This window comes from Artibeus jamaicensis, unplaced genomic scaffold (assembly GCF_021234435.1).
Source record: "Artibeus jamaicensis isolate MK-2021 breed Jamaican fruit bat unplaced genomic scaffold, CSHL_Jam_final scaffold_2172, whole genome shotgun sequence".
Lineage (NCBI taxonomy): Eukaryota > Metazoa > Chordata > Mammalia > Chiroptera > Phyllostomidae > Artibeus > Artibeus jamaicensis.
The window spans coordinates 2,943,578-2,962,229 of record NW_026522031.1 but is presented as its reverse complement, the minus strand read 5'-3'; the positions used below and the strand labels follow the sequence as shown (position 1 = coordinate 2,962,229).

At 40.4% G+C, this 18,652-nt stretch overlaps 1 protein-coding gene across 2 annotated transcripts in view; it reads right to left on the bottom strand.

The window, feature by feature from the left end:
• The window catches only part of MGAM (maltase-glucoamylase), a 161,387-nt gene that overhangs the window by 67,483 nt on the left and 75,252 nt on the right, over positions 1-18,652 (bottom strand). The window contains exons 1-4 of one of the 2 annotated variants that reach the window (XM_053656616.1): positions 9,744-9,849; positions 5,046-5,125; positions 510-636; positions 291-400 (exon numbers count right to left, since the gene is read on the bottom strand). The exons of the other annotated variant lie outside the window; for it this stretch is intronic. Of the exons in view, the coding sequence (XP_053512591.1) occupies positions 291-400; positions 510-636; positions 5,046-5,125; positions 9,744-9,849 (423 nt within the window). Of the gene's footprint in view, positions 1-290; positions 401-509; positions 637-5,045; positions 5,126-9,743; positions 9,850-18,652 lie in introns of those variants that run through there. 2 annotated transcript variants of the gene reach the window in all.

The window sequence follows — 18,652 nt, the reverse complement described above, 5'->3', positions numbered from 1 at the left end:
GATAAGACCACTTCCCTGTAGAGCTACAAAACATTCTCACCCCCATGTGGCCCCCAATGCGAACAGCTTCTCATTCTTGACCCTGCGTTTCCTGATTTGCGAGAAGAAACCCCCCAATCACGTGTCCCTCATCAAATAAAAATTACCCTGCCCATCAAATCCGGAGATCCGGGCAGAGCGGAACAGAGGAACGCTCTGCCTCCGCACGTCTACGACGTGCGTAAAGGAGACCACGCTGCACGGGCCCTGCTTTCTCCAGAGACACGATCAGTGAGAACTACCAAACTGACCTTAAAACGGAGCCGGTGGGATGTCTGATATTCAGCTGTGAAGAGGGCGTCGACGACATCATTTCCAAAGAGAGATGGGGAGGGCAACCTATGCAACCTGGCAGTAAGCCCTGGGGGCGAGGGAGCAGAGAGAGAGAGAGAGAGAGAGAGAGCATTTAGCCTTTATTTTGCTGTTAACTTACCTGGTCGTAAAGACCTGATGGGGGACACAGTGCCCACCTGTGCTTTGCTCTTTTTTGCTGCTGTCGCTGACTTTGTAGCCCCAGTTCCTGGGGAAGAAGCACCTGGGGACATTGGAGTCTGCTGTAGCCTTCCAGCAGCACTTATATCGCCACTGGCAGTCTTCCTGTGACAATGGCACCGAGTTAGCATTACACGAAGTGAAAGAAGAAAACTATTACACATTTATTTATTATACATCTATTTATTTATAACCATTTTCCCCCAGGGAGGATTTAAGATGGCTCATAATGCTTTCAGTCACTTATCCATGCTTCTTTTATTTATACATTTATCTAGCCATCCAATATGCATGAATCACCTACCAGACAAGGAACTAAGAATATAGATAAATGAGACACAGTTCTTGCCTTGAGCACACGTACCCACTAGTAGTACATTCAACAGTCTGATGAGGTCAGTGCTCGAGTAGATTGTGCCCAGGGGCTGAGGGAACCACACCACGCCTGGTACCCAGCCTAGAGGGCTGCCAGTGGGGTGGGGGTGGGGGCATCCTGGTAGGTGAAAGGTAAGTTCATTCCTAATGCATGAGAAAAGGTTAGACAGGGGGACAGTAGAGCAATACTCCAAGCAGACTCAGGAAAGCTGCACGTTCACCGTGCCAAGAACATGGAGTAAGAGAAATGAGGCTGGAAGCACCCAGTATCCCTGCCAGGGGTGAGCTGGGTGTGGGCCAAGGGGATTGGACTTTCTTATGAGGAAGGGTCACGGAAATGGCTAACCACACGGCTGGAAGAAACACATTTCTGAAAAGTAAGAAAAGGAAAGCACAGGAAAACAGAGAAACGTAAGATAGAGCTGGGACAGAGGGTGACATTAGAAATTTCACAATGTCAAAAATAAATCCCATGTGGCTTCTCCGAGGGATTTGAGGATGGATTTTTAAAATTACCGTTGTTTGGTGGGAGGTATTTTCTAAAGGCCCTATCACTTTCAGATGCACTTATATAAAAATTGTTTTGTTATAATGAACTAAATAGATGGCAGACTGATTCAAAATGTTGAAATAAACACAGACACCCACCTCTTCACCCAACTAAATTTACACAAAGTTGACAAAAATGCCAGTAAGAAAAAAATACATAAATTCATCATAAAACAGCAAAATGTGCAATATGGCAGACCAGAATGTCAGTGAGACTCCTGAAACATAGAAACTAGACCTTACCAACTCTGGAGGAAAAGGCACTCGCAGCCTAAAGCACAAGAAGAGGAAAAGCAGTGCTCTAGGCCAGGTCAGTGTGGAGGTGAAAACAGGAAGTGAGCACCTGCCCTGCCACAGGTCACGTGACACGGAGCTGTCAGCAAGCCCCGTAAGTGAGACAGACGTCACCATTAACTAAATAGACCTCGTTTCCACCACTGATTGGAAATGCCACTTTTATTGTAAACTAAATTTAAGTGCACACATACGAGGACATGAAGAGGTATTTTGAGATGTTCTGTTATATTCCGGTAGCACATGTATCAATTCCTGCTATAATTCCACACACTGAACTATGGTGGGAGGATATGTTTGGCTCTTAGTTTGGCTATGAATCTAAAGGAAAAGATCAAAGAAATACGAATTTTTCTTATCAAATCCTATTTTGACAAAAAAGAAGGTGAACATGGTTAGAAATAAAAATGGGGAACAACATATGACTTTTTAACACAGATAATAATGGTGAGACAACTATTTGTATATATATTTGACAATCACGTGAAAATGCACTTTGAATCTGTAAAGAGTAAAATATTAAAGAATGCAAATGAGAAGAGATAGAAAACCTTCAATGGACCAGTAGCCATGGGAAACTATAAAAAGTCATCAAAGATATTTCCCTAAAAGAGTGGTATCTTGTCCAGACAATTTGGGGAATAGAATATTCTCATATTATATGTCTATGTCTTTTAAGGACAGAGGAAAAGGTGGAAACTTTCCTGACTCATTTTATTAAACCAGAATAATTCTAACCACAAACTAGACAAGGAAAGTCCAAATGAACAATTAAGTAAGACAGTTTCACTTAAAAACGTGATGTATAAAGTTTTAATTAAATGTTAGATTTGAGGTCATTAGTGCATTAAAAAATTAATGCATAATAATCAAGTAAGGATTATCCAGAGAAAGCTGGAATGGTTCAAAGTTAAGAAATCCTTTAATGCAATTTATAACATTGACAAGAGAAAATCATGTGATCATCTAAACAGAAGCAAACTATTTTAAAAATACAATAATGTGGTAAATTTAAATGCCCTAAATTTAAAAAGCAAATTATAAAATAATACAGGGTCTGGCACAAGTAACAACCTTTTTTTTACTACAAAACCTTTTAGTACAAAATCATAAGCATGTAATTCGGTAACATAACAACATCACACTCAAGCACACCAGATGGCATTTTAGATAAAATGTTCAAATTAAAACTATAAATTATTACACCCAGATTATTACCCTACCAAGCAGGTGTTAGTTCTGCCAGACCCTATATATACGGTATAATCAAATCTGTGTCAAAAATACATAAATATCTCTGCAAAACATATAAGTAAATGCAAAAGCATAGGGAGCCAAGAGAAGAGTGCACACAAAGCTGTCGACTGGTTCTGGGGAGCGCGTTTAGAGGCAGAAAGGAAACTTTATGAATAGGGCTTTCCTGTTCTTTCTGTACATAACTCCAATACCTGAATGTTTCTTGTTAAAAGAATGTGTCCATACAGGTATTATACAAAAAGAATACGCCACAACACTACTCATTTGGAAAAGGTTTGTTGCTGACAAGTATCTTAGATGCTAACGTCTGATGGAATTGCTCTGAAAAACCACAACAAGGATATAATTTAAATCAATGTTCTGGGCCTATTATAAACAGAGCAATCACACTATATCTATAAAGTCTTCTTAAATGTGTTCCTTTGCTCTCCACATATGTAAATTATATTCAGAAAACAAAAGGCCAAGGGCTCCATGGAGAAGGAGTTTGGGCGTACAGGTAACCCCTGGAGAACTGGTATTCCTAAGTCTGAGACACTTCCGCTACCTCTGAGACTGAGGTCTGCAGAGTTTAAAAGGTCAGTTTCATTGTCATAAATGGTTCTGAAGTCTACAGACCTCTATAAAAGTCAGTAAGACGAGAGATCCAGTACATTCAGGTTAACTCAATTAGTTTTGCATGCAGTCTTCCCCGACATCTCTATTTCAGTTTTACGCCATTATCAGCACCCCAGAAATCAAAGGTCAAACTTTTGAGAGATACACAAGGTGGGGCAAAAGTAGCTTTACAGCCCTGGCTGGTGTGGCTCAGTGGATTGATCCCCGGCCTGTGAACTGAAGGGTCACTGGTTTGATTCCTGATCAGGGCCCATACCTGGGCTGTGGGCCAGGTCCCCACCTGCAGGTGTGCAAGAGGCAACCAGCTGATGTTTCTTACACATCAGTGTTTCTCTCCCTCTCTTTTTCCATCCCTTCCCCTCTCTCTAAAAAATAAATTAAAAATCCTAGGTTTACAGTTGTAAGTATGCAAAACACAGGTTATTCTTTGTATTATTATTATTATTATTCATTAATTATTGTATTATTTTCCATGCAAGAAACTGTAAAGCTACTTTTGTGTCACCCTACATATTTCCTTTTCTTTTCATTTTCAATGCTGTCACAGTAATGCAGACTAGCACCACTTACAAAATATGATGGGTTGTATTTACGATAGAAACTATGAAGATGAAATAGCTAGGAAGAAACTTCATTATATATGTAATATAGTGCATATTAAGAAAAACATAAAACTCAGTTGAGAAACATATATGAGTGAAACTGCAGAGACTTTTTATGTTTTTAAAATGGGAAGATTCTCAAAATTATGGCAATGTCAATACTGTCTAATTTTAACCTAAAATTTAATGTAGTACTTATTAATATCCAAAGAGGATATAATGGGATATGGAATATAAAATATGAAGTAAAGGAATAAAATCTCAGCGTATACAACCTTTATTATGAAGCTTTTAATCAAAACTAGCAGGATTCAAATAGCTGATTTTCTTGTAGGAGCTACACAGTGGGGGGAAAGCTGTTTCTTAGCTCATGTCCATTGGGATCCCCTGCCAATAATATGATTCCAGAAGGTTCTTGTTACAACAAGTCACTGAGTTTGCAAAGAGACTCAGCCACCTGACTGTGCCTGATGGCCTCTCTTCTCAAGAGATACAAGGTCCAGCCCACAAAAACCTCTCTAAGGCTGCCCTTGCCCTTGCACTCATGACACATGTAACCACACTGGGAACTTCCTCCAACCCTGGACTTCAGACCTCCTGGGCCGACAGTCCTGTGAGCGCCTCCTCCCCTCCCCTCTACACTGCTCTGCTCCCCCCACTTCCACAGACTGCTGTTTATTTCAACAAGGCCAGGACGAATGAACTCCAAACACATCAGAGGCCCACAGCCCACGCCGCCACCAGCCTCCCCCACTTCACGCACTCACTTCTCATAAATAAAACCCAGGCAGCCCGCAGCAGGGAGCCCATTTCTCTGACCTTTGTCACCACCTGACCAGGTGCACAGTCTATCCTTTCTGATTCGGGGATTTCTGGACACTGTGGAACAAATGAAGTATCTGCAGAGGAATTAAAGCACAGAGTTAAACATTCATGGCATAATCACCGTTCCAGGAAGGAAGCCAGCAGTGACATGGCAGGCTTTTGGCCAGTTCTCCAGTCGGTGGTCACTACTGGCTGGTACCTACATTTGTATACATTCTCCAGGTGTTAGGCACATCTGCTTTCTGTGTGGTTGGGCTTTCTTGAGATGTAATTCACATACCATGAAACTTACCTCTTTAAAGTGTACAATTTCATGGGGTTTTTTTTAGAATTTAACAAAAGCGTGCAACCAATCACTACTACACAATTTCAGGCATTTTCATTAACCCTCAACGAAATCACATACCCATTAGTGATCATGCCCTTCCCCTCTTCTTCCAGTCCCTGGAAAATGCTAATCCATTTTCTGTCTCCGTGGATTTGCCTATTCTGAACATTTCATATCGAAGAAATCATAAAGTAGATAACCTCTGGTGTCTAGCTTCTTTCTTTTGGGATAATGTTTTCAAGGTTCATCTATGTTACAGGGTAAAACAGTACTTCATTTCTTCTCATGGCTGAATCACATTCCACTGTATGTCCATCACAGGTTTTAAGTCTATTCATCAGCTAATGTACACGTGGGTGGTTTCCAGTTTTTGATTATTATACTGATTTCTTCTGTGAACATTCACATACAAAGTTTTGTGTGGACATATATTTTAAATTCTCTTGGTGCTACGCCTGGAAGTGGAATTGCTAAGGAATGTGGTTAACTCTACATTTAACTTTCTGAGGGGACTGCCAGTCTCATTTCTAAAGGGGATGTGCCAGGTTACAGTCCCATGAGAAGTGTCCGAAGGTTCCAATTTCTCCCCATCTTCAACAACACTTACTGTTGGCTATGCTTTTATGAGGGTATGAAAGATATTTCATTTTGACTTCCATGCCTCAAAACACCAGTGATGTTGAATATCTTTTCCTGGCTTATTGGACATTTGCTGATCTTCTCTGAAGAAATGTTTGTTTAAACCCCTTGCTTGTTTTAATAATTGGGTTCTTTCCCTTTTTCTTTTTGAAATGTAAGATTTTCTTACATAGTCCAAACACTAGACCATCATCAGACATGTAATTTGCAAATATTTCTCCCATTCAGTGAGTTGTCCTTACACTTCCTCAATAGTGTCCTTTGAAGCACATTTTTCCATTTTGAAGTTCAAGTTGCCTCTTTCAGCTTCAGTTGCTAGGATTTCGGGTGTCACATCTAAGAAACTGTGGCCTAACACAAAGTCACAAATATTTATACCTATGTTTTCTTAGAGTTTTTTTATTTGGGGCTGTGAAATTTTGACCTTTTATTCATTTTAAGTTAATTTTCATGTATGATATCAGGTAGGGATCCAACATTATTTTTTTACACATGAATATCTAGTCATTCCATAGCTCTTTGTTTGTCTGCTGTGTTTTTTTTTTCCACTCTTTTTCAACGATCTGTGAGATGAACTGGGAAAATATTATCGTCTCCATGTGAAATAAAGACTTTTACTGAACATGCTATCCTCCCTCTGGCCTCTCCCATATTTGCGAAACTGCCCCTCCCCTTCCATGTAACAGTATCAGAAGTGGGGTTCAGGTTCAGCGGGCCCCATGAGCATCCCAAACCCAAATTCCATCTGAAGTTTGAAGCAATAGTTACAGTGGGCATAATAGATGCCCTTGAATAGCTCTGGTTTTTATTTAAAGACTTCAAAACATCTGTACTACCTTTATGGCTCTATACTTGTCTGTACATATATTTAAATAAAACATTGTTTTAAAGTTGGATTAAAGACTTAAACATAAGACCCCTTCAACTGCAAACTCCTAGAGGAAAAAAACGTAGAAGGAAATGTTTCCTGAGATTTGTCCTGGCAATTATTTCATGGATATGACACCACAAGCACAGGCAACAAAAGCAAAAATAGACCAATGGGACTATTTCAAACTAAAAAGTTTCTGTGTTGCAGACCCTGTCAAGCAGAGTCTGCCTGTTGTGGCTTAAGATGAGAATCAATGCACAGGCAACAACAACCCTGTGTGGAAAAAGGGAACAGCACGGCTACTCTCTCACGGGGAGAGTGACTATGGTGCCTCGGCCACTCCCTCAAGAGGGGAGCGCCCCGACCCTTGCCTATACAGGCTTTTCTGTTTTCCTTGGGTCTTACATCAAAGAAAGATTTATTATCTATCACATAGAACATTATTGTCTACATTCTAGGTACAGTCAAGGAAATAAAAATAACATGCTGAGGGGAATGGCAATGAGCTGATTAGCTCTGTCCTTGGGAGAGCTCATACAGGCTTTGGAAATTACCTTGAAGATAAACAATATTCATTTGTTGCTTTAGACCAGGGTGAGAGAGTTTTAGCAAGAGCAAGCCATAATAATCTGTAAGCATTTTCTAGGCCTGATTCCCACGGGAAAACTTGGTTTGAAGGTCTGGCTCCTGCCCACCACTTCACATCTGTAGGTTTTCCATACAGAGCTGAGTAACATTTGCCAGGCCAAGACAAACCGGTCTCCTACACTTCTGTAAACCAAAAACCAACCAACCAACCATCAACAGGATGAAAAGGCAGCCTAATGAAGGGGAGAAAACATTTGCAAACCATGTATCTGAAAAGGGGCAATTTCTAAAATACACAAGGAACCCCTACGACTCTAGCAAAAATAAGACAAGCAAAAATGAATAACCTGATCTAAAAAATGAGTTAAAGACTTGAATTGACATTTCTCTAAAAAAGACATACGAATGGCCTATAGGTATGTGGAAAGATGTTCCATATCACTAATCATCAGGGAAATTTAAACCAAACCCACAATGAGAGATCAGCTCATTTGTTAGGATGGCTATTATAAAACAAACAAAGAAAGAAAACAAGAATTGGTGAGGATGTGGAGAAATTAGAATGAATGTATACTGATAGCGGAAATGATGCAAATCGGTGCAGCCACTATGGAAATCATTATGGAGGTGCCTAGAAAAATTAAAAATAGAAGGACTATATAATCCAGCAATTCTACTTCTTGGTATTTATTCAAAAGAATTGAGATTAATACCTAGAAGAACTATTAGCATCTCCATGTTACAGCAGCACTACCCACAATAGCCAAGATGTGAACACCCTCCAATGTCCATTGATGGATGAAGGGATAAAAAGAGTATGGTATATACGTAGACAATTACTACATAAAATGGAATATTGCCTAGCCTTAAAAAAATGTAGTCATTTCCCACAGTTTGGATGAAGCTTGCGGACATTATGCTAAGTGAAATAAGCCGGGCACAGAGAACAAATTCTGTATGATTCCACCTATATGATGTATCAAAAATAAGTTGAAGTCACAGAAGCAGAGAAGAGAATGGTAGCTGCCAGGGTTTGGGGGAAGAGAGAAATGGGTCATTGCTAATTAATATGTATAAAAATTTCAGCTACACAAACTGAACAAATTCTTTAGGGCTGATATACAAATTGTGCCTATAGATAACAATGGTGTACTAGAAACTGGAAAATATACTAAGATGATAAATTGCATTTATGTGTTCTTACCACGATAAAAAATTAAATAAAAACTCCCTTTTGACTCATGGAAACCTGTCTTCACAAAACACATCAGGAGCAGTCCACTGGGCAAAACAAGTAAAACTAGAACTATTCTACATGAAATAGAATGTGGTTTAGAATGAATGAGGTGTGCACATCCACCTTTACGTTGAATAAAAGAAACTACTTATTCATCTACACTGGATAGTAATCTCAGGGGACTTGCTACCCCAAAAAAAAGTTTTACAGGGAAAAAGTAGTAAATGGCTTCTATCAATGGATTTCAGATCATCCTGCAAAGTCATAATTGTTCCTAGGAAGTCTTTAGTTTACTGTGGAGAGCGGTGAAGAGATTAAGCAGGTAGGGTTGCACTATCAGTATAATATCTCTTTGTTGCATGCTTCATCTACCTTTATATGGTGAGCTTTATCGAGCAGAATAAACCTCAAAATTTTATCTTAATTGAGAACAGATTTTTGTACTGCATATTTCAAGTATAGCATGTATTACATTTTTTTCTTATTTTGTCTGTAACCTGTGTTTGGAGGAGGAGGCGTTCTGTTTGATGCTTCTATGAGAGACAAAAAACAGTTTCAAAGGTCTCCATGAAGAAATCACAGCTATTCCAATCAGAATATAGGCTGGTGAGTAATCGTAGTTGATAAATGTAGGTCAAGTGGATCAGCCCTAAACTTTCCTGTAACCTAATCTCTTTTCCCATAGTGTAACAGGATTGGGTACTGTTACAACTGTTCTTTCTCCTTGAAGGCTTTATTACTTCTTGACATTAGGTTGAAAAACAGGCATTTAATGATCCTATTTGTGCATCTTGTTAAAATTGCTTCCAATGGGACTCGTGATACCCTGCATATCACTAGCATTCGAAGTTTAGTTGCAGAAAAAGAACACATGTTCGGGGGACTGACTTAAATTAGTTATGGATGTGAACTGTAAACAATGCAATGTGGAGGCATGTCAAAGAGTGAAGAAATTAGAAAGATTTCTTTGGCATCCAGAAGGGACTTCCTTTACCAGTTCTTCCATAGCAGACACAGCAGCTCCCTTACCTGAAGGTTTCTCCAACACCAGAAACAGCAAGAAGATGTCCACAGCCAATACAATCAGGAAGAAGATCATCAGAATGACTTCCAGCACACTGAGCTTCCTCGCCATCTAGAGGGACACAGATAACAGGGTTAAAGCAAACCACAAAAATTCCCTCAATTGAAAAGAATAGATAGCCATCACGATTAGAATGGGAGCTCCTACGCTGGCCAGGTGGCTCAGTAGGTTGGAGCATCCTCCCAGGCACCAAAAGGTTGCAGCTTCAATTTCTGGTCAGGGCACATATCTAGGTTGTGGGTTTGATTCCCAGTCAAGGCATGTACGGTAGGCAACCTATCAATGTTTCTCTATCACATGGATTTCTCTCTCTCTGATTTTTTTAACTTCATTTTTCCTTTTATGTCCATTTATGTGCCTCCCTGCTTGCCTCAAACCCAGCCTAATGCCATGACCATTTCTCCAAGTACTTTCATATACATATCAGTTTCACTTGCTAGTTGAGGCAGCCTTTGGGTTAATGTGTAACAAGCCAAGAAAAGAAGCACCTTAATCATAAAATGGGGTGAGAAGCAAGAATCTACAAATAATTTTCCAAGGGGGAGGTAGGGTTACATTTGGGGTTGGAGATTGAAGTTGGAGTGCATAACTATTTTTTCTTATTAGCCTAAATCTATCTTATTAGATACACCTAGAGGTGTGTCTCCTCTAGTTTATATTATTCTAAGGTTTATTCTAATCCTGATAAGATATATATCATCTTAATATATTCCCATAAAATCCCCATATCAAAGTTGATCAGGCATGTGTGAAAGTTGACATAAGTTCAGCCCTTTGAAAATGAAGATAAAAAAAGACCTTCCAGAGAAAGCACCTTGCACATCTTGCCCTTGGACCTTTGAAATGCTGGGAATGGGCAAAATAAGCTTTGGGCTGGGTCATGGCAACATTGTTTTATGAACAACTGTTTGTAAGCTAACAGGAAAGCAGACATCCTGTCCTCAAGGACTAATTACGATAGACTCTGTTTGGATTCGTAACCAGCCATGTATGCTACGTCATAACTCAGCTGTTAACAAGAACAGAAAGTCCTTTCCTCTATTCATATGACAATCTCCCTTCCTGTTCACATAAAACCCCTTCATCTTCATCTTGAAATTGGGACGCAATATGGGCTTCTGTCTGAATCTGAGTTCCCGAGTTGCGGCTTTTTTATTTTTAGGGTAACACAGGCATCAAGATTCCCATTTTCACAAATTAATGCCAGGAATTCTGTCTAACCACAGTGAGTAGTAGCACGGAGGCAGAGCGGTCCTGCATCTTACCCTCAATACTCTCTCCACAAAGTCACCTCCACTGTAGACTCGAGGCTGAATCACCAAAGGTGGAATTTCAGAAGATGATGCAGTCTGAGACCCTGCCCCACCTGCTCATAATACCTACTTTAGTTTCTTTTTTTAAATATTTTATTTATTTATCTTTGGAGGGGAAGGGAAGGAGAGAGGGAGAGAAATATCAATGTATGGTTGCCTCTTGTGCGTCTGCTGCTGGGAACTGACCTGCACCCCAGGCATGTGCCCTGACTGGGAATCGAACTGCAATCCTTTGGTTCTCAGGCCTGTGCTCAATCCACTGAGCTATGCCAGCCAGGGACCTAGTTTAGTTTCTTAAACCTCAGCACATGGCTCAACAACACAGCAAACCCACTGGCGATAGGTGAGACTCCTTTGCTCCTCTCCATGGGGAGGAGGCTTTCCTTTCCAGCCACTACAAACCAGAAGAAGGTTCCTCCTCTACAGCTGCCTAACCCTCCTGGGGCAGCTGGTTCAGCACCTGAGGCTGAGGCTTGGGACACTTTGGGGACACTCCCAGGCATTGTTCCTGTCGTGGGGACTATTGTCACCCAGAAAGCAGATAGGCATGGAGATTCCTCACGGTAGAAAGTCTTCCCTGCTTAGAAACCCTCCCTGCTCAAAGCCGCTTTTCTGTATCATACAAAGTTTTAGAATAATTAAAATCCAGGTTATTATGAAAAACCTTAATCACCATATAGCCATTTCCCTCTCTGCCTGGAAAGATGTGTTCACCTAACTCAACCCATGCCATGCCGCATTCAGCCAGCTGCCAGAAGGATCCCACCTCATTATTCCTTCCTTGGCTTCTCCCGGTGAGAGAGAAACATCACACATTAGACCTTCCCCATCTGTCCCCCAAACACACACACACCTGTCTCCAGACAGCCTGCGACCCCATACACTAGCTCTTCCCCTCTCCTCATTCTGTATATAAAGGGAAGAAAACATCAGGACCAGAGAGAAAGTAGGGGTTGTCCAGCTCACTTAGCAGTGAAGGAATCAGGGGCATTTTACAAGAACACAGGAGCACAGCTTGTTCCAAGTACTGCCTGTGTGGGGAAAAGTACTTACCTCATAACCGTATCTTCTTATTTGCTGTGACTGTCCCTCAGTGGTTCTTCGGGAGCACTGAGCAAAGGTGGCCGGGCTGGCAGAGCCAGCTTCTGCCAGGATTGATTTATTGCCCTGTAAAGCCAATGGCCATTGGAGGTGAGGAACGCATTTTCCTACGGACCATAAAAGGCCCCCACTTTCCCAGTGATATGGAGGAGGCTTCATTTGTTAACGAAAGAGGAAGCTGAAGTTTTAATCTAACAGTTATGCCTCCTCTGCGTTTCTGTTCATATCCAATTTCTTTGCTTGTCACACGACATTATTCTTGCTTGCCTCACCACGTAGCTTAAAGAGCTCAAGAGCTGCGGTCTCTTGCATCTTCTCCACAGTTGTGTCTCCCGTGCTTGGCACTTTGCCCAGCATCCATAGATACTTTAAAATGCATGGCTATTTGCTGAATAAGTGAAAGAAGAAACACCTTCTGGTTCAACACACTATTCCTTTCTCCATGTTTGTCTCCCAAAGTTCTCTTGGTATACTCAGCCCTTCATCAATTGAAATAAGCCTCCCCACCCATCAGTCTAAAAAACTGAAGCAGCATTAAAATAGAAATGGTATAATCTTAAAATGGGAAGATACCTCTACTGGAAATTTCTCATGCTCTTGGATCAGCACCATAAAAAAAAAAAAGCCTCTAATACTTGAGGAACTTCCCACTTGGAGAATCCTACATCTCAGAAAAGAGGATGGAAATTCTCTTTCCTAGGCTGCCTTTTAGACAAGGTCAAGGCCAATGGCCTGTGCTTGACTGATGAGCTGTGCCTGTGACCCAGAAGACAGTGGAGAAATGGAGGAGGTGCCATGTGGAATGTAGGATGGTAAAGAGACCATTTCAGAAATAGCAGGACAGGCAGGAGACCTATTGGCACTTTACTCTCAGTACTGGGTGGGGGGGGGTGCAAGCTGCCAGACATGCGCTAAGGGCAGTGCAGGGGACCCCCCCCCCCAGGGTAATTGGGTTGTTGTCCCCAGCCACCTAGCCTATAAACCTGATACTAGCCCTTCTGGAGTTTCACTAAGTCTCTAACAACTTTTAAATTCTTCAGCTCTCTTTAAGCTAGGTAAGAAAAAGAGTAGTTTTGAAAAAATGGAAATATAATTCACATACCATGACATTCAAGTCAACCTTTTCAAGTGTGTAGTTCAGTTGCTTTTAGTATATTGGCCAAGTTGTGCAGCCGTCACCACCATCAACCTCCACAGCATTTTTATCATCTCCAGAACAAGACATACACTCCATGGTGGTCCCTACCCATTCTCCTCTCCCCCATCCCTATGACCACTAATCTCTGTCTTTATAAACCTGCCTATTCTGAACATTGATATAAATGGAATCCCGTAATGTGTGGCCATTTGCGTCTGACTTCTTTCATTCGGCATAATGCTCTCCAAGTTCAATGTTGTTGCAGGTCTCAGGCATGAACAGGGATCAGTGCTTTATTCCTTTTTAAAGCTGGATAATATTCATTAAATACAGCACATTATGTTTGTCCACTCATTAATATGTCTGTTTCTACTTTGTGGTGATTATGAGTCATGCTGCTATGAACGTGGATATACAGGGTTTATTCATGCAGACATATATTATCAGGTTTTAAGGGGATATACCCAGAAGTGGGATTTCTGGGTCATATGGTAACTCTATTTTAATTTTTCAAAGGACCAGAGAACTTTTTTCCAAAGTACTGGCAACAATTTACATTCCCATCAACAATCGATGAGGTCATATAGTATGTATAGGGTACCACATAGTCTATATACACAGGTGTGCCACCTTCTGATGCGGTTTAAGATCTGAAAGTAATACGGTACCCATGGTAGCCCACGTTTGCTCAAAATGCTTAATGTGTGGTGAGTACGCACACAGACACACACAGAAACTTGGTTTCTACCTTTAAGAACTCCCCACCTTATTTTCCTGCCAGTACAAAAGGGCCTTTGTTAGAGGGAAATTTCACTTGGCAAAAGATCAAGGAAGGAGATTTATATTACATAAGGTCTTTCTATTCTTTGGGTGATGCTTCCCCCTTAGCTCCCCACATCCCGTGCTCATTTGTGACAGTGTTCACAGGACGGTGCTCACCAGCAATCCCAGCTATAACCTGATTTTTAAATGCACACAATAACCAACTACGCCACACCTTTTTGCTAAGGGGCACCTGGAAAGTATCAAGTCACATGCTTGTGTGGTCCAATGAAAAAGGAGCAAAGGTATTTTGGAGGTAAGAGATATGCATGTGAGCCAATAACTTTCCACTTATTATTAGTCAGGAAGCCATGATGACGTTAGCTCTCAGCAGAATGCCTAAGGTGACCAAAGCAAGCAGGCCTCACTGATGCTGACTAAATATTTTGGTTTTGGATAACATAGATATGCTATCGTTTTAATGTTTTTAACTTTATTTTTATTGCTGGCACAATTACAGATGTCCCCATTTTCCCTTTCTTTGCCCCCAGCCCTCCTTCCCTCTGACCATCCCCACACTGTTGTCTGCAACTACCGGTTATGCATATATCGTCTTTGGCTGCTCCCTTCATCTTCTTTTGATATTTAATAAGAGAAATATCAACATAGGTAACACCAGAAACAGAAGCCCTTGGACTCCTCAATAATTTTTTAGTGTAAGATGATCCTAGAACCAAAATGTTTGAGGACTGCTAATGTGGTGTATTAATGTTCATAATTTTTACATATGTATTATATATGTAAAGTATATGGGAATATATATGTGTATATATGTATAAAGTATATGGGAATGTGTGTGTATGTGTGTGTATATATATATATATATGTATATATAATTTTTTACTCAAATATAAGTCCAGTATATAGAGAAGTGAATGACTGAAGCCAGGGTGGGGCACTCCAAACCCCGGGGTCATCCTTTGCCCTCTCCCAGGGGGCAGTGGAACATCCTGAGGCTCCGTACAGTACCATGGCTCAGAAATCACAGCTTTAGTCTGATGCCAGCATCTTGCAGATGAGAAAACATAATCCCAGAGAGACAAAGGACTGAAATCAAATCTTCTAACCCTACAGATTGCTTCTGAGTTCTTCCCACTCAGACAAAACCAGCATAAAATGTCCTGACCGTGCCCCTGACACCAGAGGGGACAGGATACAAGCCTGTTGTTAGAGATGGGCAGCTCTTCTCCAGAGAGAAAGACTCGGGAACCACAAACCCAACTGCCCCACAGATTGTCTTTCCCAGAGCTGCTGGAAAAAATCTAAGTCTACACTAAAGGTCTTCATGTCTATCAGAAAAACTGTCAGGACTAATAAATGAAAGTGTGTTGCATTTCTATATATTAATAACAAATTCTCAGAAAGACAGATTAAGAAAACAATCTCATTTACAATTACATTAAAAAATACTTAGGAATAAATTTAACCAAGGAGGCAAAGGCCTATATATTGAAAACTCCAGAACATTAACATCAAAAATTGAAGACACAAATAAATACAAACATATTCTGTATTCATGGATTGGATGAATTAATATTGTCAAAATGTCCATACTACCCAAAATGCCAGACATTTTCCACCAAAATGTCCTAAAATTTACATGAAACCATAAAAGATTCTAAATAGCCAAAGCAATCTTGAGAAAGAAAAACAGAAGCAAAAGCATCACACCTCTTAATTTTAAACTATATTACAAAGCTATAGTTTGTGAAAACAGTGTGACATTGGCATAAAAGTAGATACATAGGTCAATGGAACGAAACTGAGAGCTCATAATTAAACCCACATATATATTGTCAACTAATTTACATCAAAGGAGCCAAGAATATATGATGAAAAAAGAACAGTCTCTTCAATAAATATTGTTAGGAAAATTGAATAGCCACATATAAAAGAATAAAACTGGACCACTGTCATATCCCATAGACAAAAGTTAACTCAAAATGGATTAAAGACTTGAAAGAACCATAATAACCAAAACCACCAAACTCCTAGAAGAAAGCATAGATGGTAGATTCCTTGACATAGATCTTGCCAATATTTTTTTAAATCTGACACCAAATGCAAAAGCAACAAAAACAAAAATAAATAAACGGGACCACATCAAACTAAAAAGCTTCTGCAGAGCAAAGGAAATCATCAGTAAAATGAAAAGACAACCTACTAAAATGAGGAAAAATATTTGCAAATTGTGTATCTCACAAGGAGCTAACATCCAAAACATACAACTCAATAGCAAAAAATAAATTTAAAAAAAATGGGAAGAAGATATAATTATACATTTTTCCAAACAAGACATGCAGATGACCAACACGTAAATGAAACAATGTGCTAAACTATTAATCATCAGGAAAATGCAAATCAGAACAGCAATGAGCTATCACCTCACACTTATTAGAATGACTATTACAAAAAATTCTAGAAACAACAAGTGTTGGTGAGGGTGTAGAGAAAGTAAACCCTTGTGCACGGTTGGTAGGAATGTAAATTAGTACAGCAGCTATGGAAAACAGTAGGTTCCTCAAAAAGTTAAAAATAGATCTACCATATGATCCAGCAACTCCACTTCTGGGTATCTATCTGGAGAAAACACAACACTAGTGAAAAACGCACGTGCATCCCCATGTTCATAGGGTTTATAGCATCATTCACAATAGCATGTATACATGCTATTGTGTGTATATGTATATATGTGTGTATATATATATGCTATAATGTGCTATAATAGCATATTATATACGTAGATATATAGATGAATTCAATAGTAATTATTGAATTCTATTTCAATATGAAGTATAATATCAGGATCTCTTACCTTGAAGTAAGCTTCTAATTTTACCATGCAAGTCAGGCATAGGCAAAAAATACAATCCTCTGTGAGTTTTTTCCAAGAAGGGAATTAATGGACAGACTTCACAAGCAGGTGCTGGAAGAGGATGGAAGTCTACCAGGGGCCACCGAAGCCTTAAAGTTGAGAGCAGCAGGAGGAAGCTGCCCCGCCCTCTGGTTGTGGAGACGGAGGAGATGGTATTGCCTACACCAGGAGCAGGAATGGGCAGGCCTATGCCAGAGCCGTGGCAAGGAGACATGGAGGAGCTGACGAAAATCAAACTTATGACAGTAAAAACAAACAAAATAAACATCTCATGTATTACTATACTGAACTTTTTAAACGCTTGGGTACGTGTATTTTAATGGAACAGGATTTTTAAAAAATTGTGTGCGTTTTACTTCATGCAGTAAGCACACATCCTAGCAGGAGGTGCAGAGACCCTCAGGGGTCCATGACCCTGCGGACATTGCCAGCCCTCCCATGCCTCACATGGCAGCTTGGTGGTCAGGACTCTCTGGCTGGAAGCCTCTCCTAGAGCATTCTGTGGTGGCCAGAGCCAACCTCCACCCATGCCCTCAGCAGTAACCTAAACTACTTCTCAAGTATGAAGGAAGGAATACTTTCCTCCTGCGACCCTCCTGGCCTGATCAGAGGAGAGCTAATGGCTTCCCACGTGTTGGAACAAGGGACTCCCAGGGTCACCCGTCTGCATCTCACACTGGTTGTGTACTTAGCTCAAGCTATGACCCACAAGTTCCTTATTTTGATAATTAGACCATGAAGCCCATTTAACTAGAGTGTATTCTGTAGCGTTACGCAGGCCCTAACCCAGGAATCTACATGCAGAATGTGACTTCCTGGTGTTAAAAAAAAGTCATAGGGATAGAAACACATTCATTTCTAACATACTCATTTCTAAGTCATACTAACTAAGACTAATTATCCCTACTGAACATGAATATACAGTTTCTTTACCCCAATGTTTAAACATCTAGTGTTTTAACCAGTAATGTTGCAACTTCTGTTTTGCCAGAGTTTATATTTTACTACGTATCATAATTGTTAGGGTGATTAAAACAACAACATTCAAGTCCCCTCTTCCACAAACCTAAATCCTGTAAAAAACCAAAGGTGCAAAGAAAAGGGCAAGTCCTCCTGAAGCTAACCGTTCCGTTGGTGGGCCGGCCTGCAGGAATGCTGATGCCAAGTCACAGGGGTTTGCTAAACAAGACACTGCCTTGATCTGAAGTGACATGACCCATGGCCAAAACATCACAAAATTCAAAATCTCTGGTAAATATGTCGTTTTATTTTGCTCTGGCACAGCAGGTGCATACGTAGGTATAAACAGGGCTTATGGACATTGGGTGCAGAGTAGAAAAGTAAGGTTTACGCATTTCAAAGCACAACACTGCAAATGTAAGTTATTTTTTGCACTCAAACTCCTTCCTTCAGATTTGCCTGCTTAAATTTCATCCTCAGCCCCACTTTCATATGCTAAGAATTTCCTCTAACCCTTCTTGCTTTCAAGTGACTTGGCTCTTCCTTTCTCCTCCCCCTGGGGCTAATCCTCCTAATATCTCCACGTCATCTTATTTGTTGTGATCACTTTTATGACCACCTGTTCACACTCATCTTCTCCCCTTA